The sequence below is a fragment of the Belonocnema kinseyi genome, chromosome 1, assembly GCF_010883055.1.
Source record: "Belonocnema kinseyi isolate 2016_QV_RU_SX_M_011 chromosome 1, B_treatae_v1, whole genome shotgun sequence".
Taxonomy (NCBI): domain Eukaryota; kingdom Metazoa; phylum Arthropoda; class Insecta; order Hymenoptera; family Cynipidae; genus Belonocnema; species Belonocnema kinseyi.
The window spans coordinates 117,036,941-117,043,939 of NC_046657.1; the positions used below are offsets into that span (position 1 = coordinate 117,036,941).

The 6,999-nt window shown below is 31.2% G+C and overlaps 1 protein-coding gene across 1 annotated transcript; it reads right to left on the reverse strand.

Annotated features, from left to right (window-relative positions):
- Positions 1-791: 791 nt before the first annotated feature.
- LOC117174077 (AP-1 complex subunit mu-1) lies at positions 792-6,219 on the reverse strand. The gene is made up of 2 exons (XM_033362754.1): positions 6,105-6,219; positions 792-3,024 (listed from the first exon to the last, which is right to left on the reverse strand). Exon 2 carries the CDS (start codon positions 3,005-3,007, stop codon positions 1,739-1,741), a length of 1,269 nt encoding a protein of 422 aa, XP_033218645.1. The 5' UTR covers positions 3,008-3,024; positions 6,105-6,219; the 3' UTR covers positions 792-1,738.
- Positions 6,220-6,999: the final 780 nt, after the last annotated feature.

Consider the following 6,999-nt stretch of genomic DNA (forward strand, 5'->3'; position numbering starts at 1 on the left):
TTTTCATATAAAATGATGGATATTTAAATTTTCAACCAGGAAGATCAATTTTCAAATGAAAAAAATCGATTTTCTTCAAAAAATAAGATTTAAAAAAAATACGTGAATTTTCAACTGAAAGACCATTTTTCAACCAAATAGTCGCATTTTGAAATGAAATAGATCAATTTTCAATCACAAATGTAATACATACATTAACAGCTAAAAAATTAATTTTCAACTACACTAATTAGTTTTCAATTGAAACTATGAATTTTCTACCAAAAAAGATCAATTGTTAATCAAAAATTGAATAGCTAAATTTTAAGTTGTGAAAATTAAAATTTTAACCAAAGATTAGGAATTTTCAATTAAAACAATGGAATATTCGAATTAAATAGTTACATTTTCAATTGAAAAAAATATGTTCCAACAAAAAACTCGAATTTTCAAGAAAAGTGATGAAATTTCAACTAAAATTATAAATCTTCAAAGTAGAGTAGTTGAATTTTTAACCAAAAAGATTAATTTTCTACCAAAATGATGAATCTCTACCTAAAATAATTGCACTTCAAATAAAAAGATGAATTCTAAACCAAGAAAGTTAATTTCCACCATAAAAGGCGAAATTTCAACTTAAAAATATAATGTTTCAACCAAAAATTGAATAGTTTCGTTTTTGTTAAACAAAAATTGACGTTCAATCAAAGAAATGAATTTTAAAATGAAATGATGAATCCTTAACCACAAAATTAACTTTTAACAAACGATTTCAACAAAACAGTTGAATTAAACTAAAAAACACGACTCTTCAGCTAGTCTTGAATTTTCAACTAAAAAAGATTTTCCAGTCAAAGAGAAAAAATTGCAAACACACTGTTAAAGTATCCAGCGAAAAGAAGCTAAATACAGTAATATAAAGCTACTTTCACAAATAAAAAATTATTTTTATTCAATTTTATATTACAAATTAAAAACATTAGACATATTCTCGAAAAAAATCCATGACTTAAAAAATCCGTCATTTCCAGGTATATAAAAATTCCCTGACAATTTCAGGTTTTCCAGGTAGATTAAATACCCTGGTTAAGTCCGCAAGGCCGCCACCTATTAAATTCTGTTTTGAATTTTAAAGCTTGTCCTTAAAAACTACCTCAGAACGGAAAAAAATTCAAACTAAACCAAGAGTAGCAACAGATCAAAGTTAAGGCACCGAATTAATTTGTAGACCTAATACTAGTAACAAAAGATCCGTCAATCTATCACATGTAACATTTCTCGCATTTTACCAGACATTATCCACACAAAGTCTCACAGGAAACAAAAAATTGCCCGCCATTTTTTCTATTCCCTACTCTCGGGAGTGAATTAGTCTCATAAAAAATCGGAATCAAATTATAAAAATTAAATGAGTCAATTATATCAACATAAAAAACTCGATACCCCGAAAACTATTCAAGCTATCAATTTGAACATTTCAGATTCGCGTTTCTCGCAACAAATCTTATCAGAATTCTGTTTCTTATTCAGAAGGACAATAACCATCCTCGTAATGATTTAACTCACAACCGCATAACCACTGAAGGAGAGGAAATGCTAGTGACATGCTACCTGTGATAACTGAAAGGATCAAACCGTCTAATTTCCGGGAGCCATCAATCATGATTCAAATGCCCCAGAGAATTTACCACAAATCTCGAAACCCAGTCCTAATATAAACCTCGTCCCTGCTCACTCGAATCGTCTGATTCGGCCCTACTTAGTTGGTCCTAAGCTGATAGTCACCGTTCTGCGTAATGTATCTTACCCAGGGTAGCGCCTGGTATCCGCTCTTCTCAATAATCTTCAGATACCTCACCTGAATTCCCGAGGTGGTAAAATAGGGAATCTCGAACTTGACCTGGATCGGAGGCTTGCCTTCCACGTCCTCGCCGACCACCGAAGGCAGACCGAAATGCGCCCGCATCAGATACTCCTTTCCCCCCGGAAACGACTTGATCGACCAAGTGATGGCACTCTGCTCCGGCGAGTACTTGACACTTCCAATTGTCGTTTTGAATTTCGGCGAGTCCGCGTCATTCGGCACGGGAATGACAATCTCGACATTGTTCGCGGTCGAGCGTCGCTTGAATTGCGACCTGGCCTTGATCATGTACTCCACCCGGCTGTGTGCGTGTCGCTCAATCACAGACTCGATCCAGATCAGTGGCTTCACATGGGTGTTCAAGCGATAGGACATGAGTTCGAATTCGCCGTCGGGAGGGATGAAGGAAATGGTCCTGTCATTCTCGAAGCGCGAGAGTCGGACACACTGGTGGAACTTGACATCCTCGAGCTCGACGGACTTGGATTTGCCCCTGCCTGTCGACTCGAAGAGGACTTTGTCATTCAAGCCGAGTCGCAATTCCGGCATTCCGGATAGGTAAACTCTCATTTTGATCGCGCCAACTATTTCCGAACTAAGGACATTGCCGTTGGCATTTGCGAGGAGATTCACGGACTCGATCACGTCGAGGAAGACCTCGTTTTTACGATACTTGATACCTTCGGACCGCCAGGAAACGGCGTTCGTCACTGCCATCGGAATCCGGGGTTGTATTTCCAGTTTGTGACCCTCTTGGGTGATGTACTCCTGGAGGATTTTGCTGTCGGTTGTCTGCGGATAACCAAAGTCGAGAAGCTCGTCGAGGAGTTCGTAGATAACGACAAAGTTGTCCCGGATGCTCTCCTCCTCGAGTTCCTTGAAGTACTCGCTCATCACGGACACAACCTTGTGCAGGAATACGAAGACGAGCGAGATGTTGGAGTTCTTCCTGGTGGTGGAGACTATGTAAAGGTTGTTGTATTTGATGTAGGAGTAGGTGCACTCCGGGGTCTGGATTATAGGAGTCAGGTTGCACTCCTCCTCGCGGTCCATCACCAGGGGCATGAATTTTTCGATTACTCCTGTCTCGATGTCACCGCGGTAGTTCCGCGCAATCAGGACCTTGCCCTTCACGTCCAGGATGTAGATCGCTGAGATCGACATCGCGGCCTGGTTGAGATCTGGACAATACAAGTTTCGAGTGACTTAGATTTTTCACTTATTTTGCAAAAAAACATTAGATTGCAATGATGAATTCCTTTCGGATTTTTAAAAATATCCTCAAATCTTTCAAATTTGAATGTACATTTTTTAAACCAACACGCACAAACTTCAAACAACCAAATTATGCAAAAAAAACTGCACTAAGAGGTTTTAAAAGAATTATGTTCCTCAAAAAGACTGTTTAAAAAAATACTGAAGAAATTCAATCTGTGAAAAATAATTGCAGAAAAAGAGATACAATAAGCGAAATATGTTTTTAAATCACACTGTAAAGCGGCTCATTAGAGACAGATGCCTGACAATTAAGGATCTTGATAGAGGCTTCGAAGCAGACTTCAGAAAAAAATAATTAAGGTTAAAAGTGTTTATTTAACAGTAGTTATTTCAAGATTTAGTTTTTCCTTTTTCTTCAGGAAAAAGTTACAATTTTTATTTAATTCTAATGATCCCGGTCTGATTTTATTCTTTAAAGGATTCTCTAAATTTTTATTTGGGTTGATTTTATTTTTTTAAATTAATTGAGAAATTATTCAGTTATTTTTGTCATAAACAATGATAGTTCAAATTTAATTAATACCACACAAATAGAATTGTAGAGAAACCTTCAAAGAATAATATGAGGCCTTGATCAGTAGGATTAAATAAAAATTGTAACTTTTCCCTAAAGAGAAAGAAAAAACTAAACCTTTAAATAACTACAGTTAAATAAATCATTTTAACCTTAATTATTTTTTTCTGAAGTCTTTTCACATATCCTTGTGCAATTTTGTTGCATAATTTAGTTTTTTGAAAGTTTTTGTTAGTTTAAAAAATGTGCTTTCAAATATTAAACAGAGACATTAAGCCATAGACCAAATGATTAAAATCTATTAAAAATTCATAGGAATCTTTTAAAATACCCTAAACTTATTTTTTTAAATAATTGCTTTAAACACTTTAAAGCTGTTGATAATTCCTTGCAATTTTTTAAAATATGCTTAAATCTTCAAAATCTTGTCAAATTGATTCAAATTATTGAAATCTATTATAAATTTATCGGAATATTTCCAAGTACACTAATATATTTAAAATCTCTAACAATCTTCGGAAATCTCTTAAAACTTTTTAAAGTTCTCGACAATTTATTGGAACTTTTTTACGCTAAAATATTTTAAATCCTTTGAAATTTCTTAAAATTATTGAAATCTATTACAAATTTCTTGACATTTTTTAAAATACCCCAAAGTATTTCAAATCCTTTGAAATCCCTTCAAAATATTTAAATCATTGAAATACCCTAAAATATCATGTGAAATCCTGTCGACTTATTTTATTTTATTCAAAATTCCTTGGAATCTTTTAAAATACACTAGAATTTTTTGCAAAACCTTTTATAAATCTTTTTAAATCGCTTAATACATTTTAAAGCTATTGAAAATACCTTGGAATGGTTTAAAATATCCTACAAATAAAATCATTAAAATCTTATTAAATTCGTTTCAAATACTGAAAATATAATCGTTTGAAATCCCTTGAAACTTTTTAAGGTTCCTGATAATTCTTGTGAAATAAAAAAAAAAAAACAATTAAATCTTTCAAATCATTGACAACTATTAAAAATTTATAAGAATTTTGTTTAAATACCCTAAAATATTGCAAAACCTTTGGAATTCTTCAACACTTTCTAAAGCTCTTCCAAATTTCTTGGAATCTTTTAAAAAATCCTAATTTATTTTAAATCCTTTAAAATCTTTTGAAATTTGAAAATTCTTAAAAAATATAATACATATTTCATTAAAAGTACTTGTATTAAATCTTACTTTTAATATGGTAAAATAAAAATATTGTTGATTTAAAACCAGATAGCTGTTTTTTTTTTGTTTTTTTTAATTGAAAAGTAGAATTTTGGTCGTTAACCAAAGAAAAATTTCGATTTTCTTGGTTATCTAGTTCTGTCCCGCTACCCTTCTACATAAATAAGTTTCGCATGTTTCTGTTTTTTTTTTGTAAAATATAAAATATTATCTCTTAAATCATACATAAATGAGTAAACAATTAAAATATATTTTAACAATATTATTATTAGTTTAAAATTGAAAAAATAACAATAATAATATAAATTTCTCCATATGTTTCTTGTTTATTTAACTTCAAGTTATATAAATAATAAATAAATCAACAATATTATTAAACTGTGCATTCTTAACCAACGCATTATTAGACAATTAACATACTCAATGCCAAAAATTAAATTAATTGAAAAAAATTAATTGCACTAATTTTCTATCATTTTTTATTAAAACCGTTGTGAATCATTATTCATTATATTTATAGGATAAATACTTTTGGAAACAAAATTATGAAAGAATTCAAAAATTTCTTCATGTTTATTGACGAATTAAAAATCAGCTGCTAGCCTAAATTACACAAATTGTAGTGAAATACTATAAATTTTTGCAATTTAAAGATGCAATATACTTAGTATAAACTAAATTCCAAGTTAAAAGTGTGTAAATAATCAAAACATATTTAAATCTCAGAAAATGAAAACAGAATTCAACCTGCTGTCAGTACCGTCATTAAAATTAGGTTATGTTTTCCAAAACCCACTTTCAAGAAAAAACCTCTACTCATAAAATTCTGGAGGCTTATACCCAAAATAGATAAACTTTATTCAATTAGCAATTTTTTTTCACTTTTCCAGAGTTAAACACGTCCCCACTTTTTGTATAAAAACTAAGAAAATATCACGAGTGTTGACACGTCGCGTTTTTAGGTTATGTACCACTATCGAATAAACTAATTCTCCCAAATTCCATTTTTTTCATTGTTAATTGACAAAAACTGAGTTGGAAATGTCTTTTATTTTTCAAAAATACAAGCAGTTCCGCGGAACTGTGAATGCCAATAATAGCAGAAAGAGAAAATTGTATTCGACAAGTAGGAAGGTGAAAGTCAAGCAAAGTGGTTTCACGTAAGTTTTTGAGAATTTCAGATTTTGATTCGATGAAGACATGAAACTGGAAGGAAGAAGGTGTTAATTTTGATGATAACTCACCGAAATTTCGAAATAAAAAGGACTCTCAGTATAGATAAACTTTGAACAAAACACCACTATACACCGCATTCGGCAGAACTGCCAAGTGCCACAGTGGAGCGTCGAGAAGTTGGGCGGTATCGAACGCGAGGTATGCGCGTGCGCAAGATATCGATTTGAACACTCCTTTCCGCGCTATCTTTCAACTCCACAAATAATTGCAAAATTTTTCATTTTCAATTGTGTCGTCATGTCCAAGTTAAATGTAAGATTCTGAAACAAATTAAAATATATTATAGACTATCAATATTATACGCATGCTACAGCGCTCGGGAAGTTTTGAATTTTTAAATAATAAGGTATAAACATAAAACAATATTAATATGATTTCAAGTTTAAATTGCAGTTTAATCACTTCAAAAGAAATTGATTGGCAATGAATTTGAAATGTTCACTTTGGAATATTAGTAAGTTTAAAACAATTCGATTTTGAATTACTAGTTCTTGCTTGGTTTTATTTTCATAAGGCGCTTGGTAAATTGGAAAGCTAACTAAAAACTATTCAGTTATAATTGCTTTTTCGAAAGTTTTAAATTATTTTTCCATTTAAAATATTTTTAATATGAAAAATGAAAAACGAAAGATGAAAGGATTTATTTTAAAAGCTATAACTGTGTTGTATCATTTTTCAGCAAATCAAATAAAAAATTTAAACTTTGTAAAATAGCATGATTTTTAATATTAAATGCATAGTATAATAGAAATTGCAAAGTTAAATTTTGTAAAAAATTCGATGGTTAAAAATTCAACTGCTGAATTCTATAGAAGATTGGTCTGTTAAAAATCCCACTGTTGAATTTTGTAGCAAATTCATCTTTGGAAAATTTAACTGTTGAATTTTCAACCAAGAAGATTA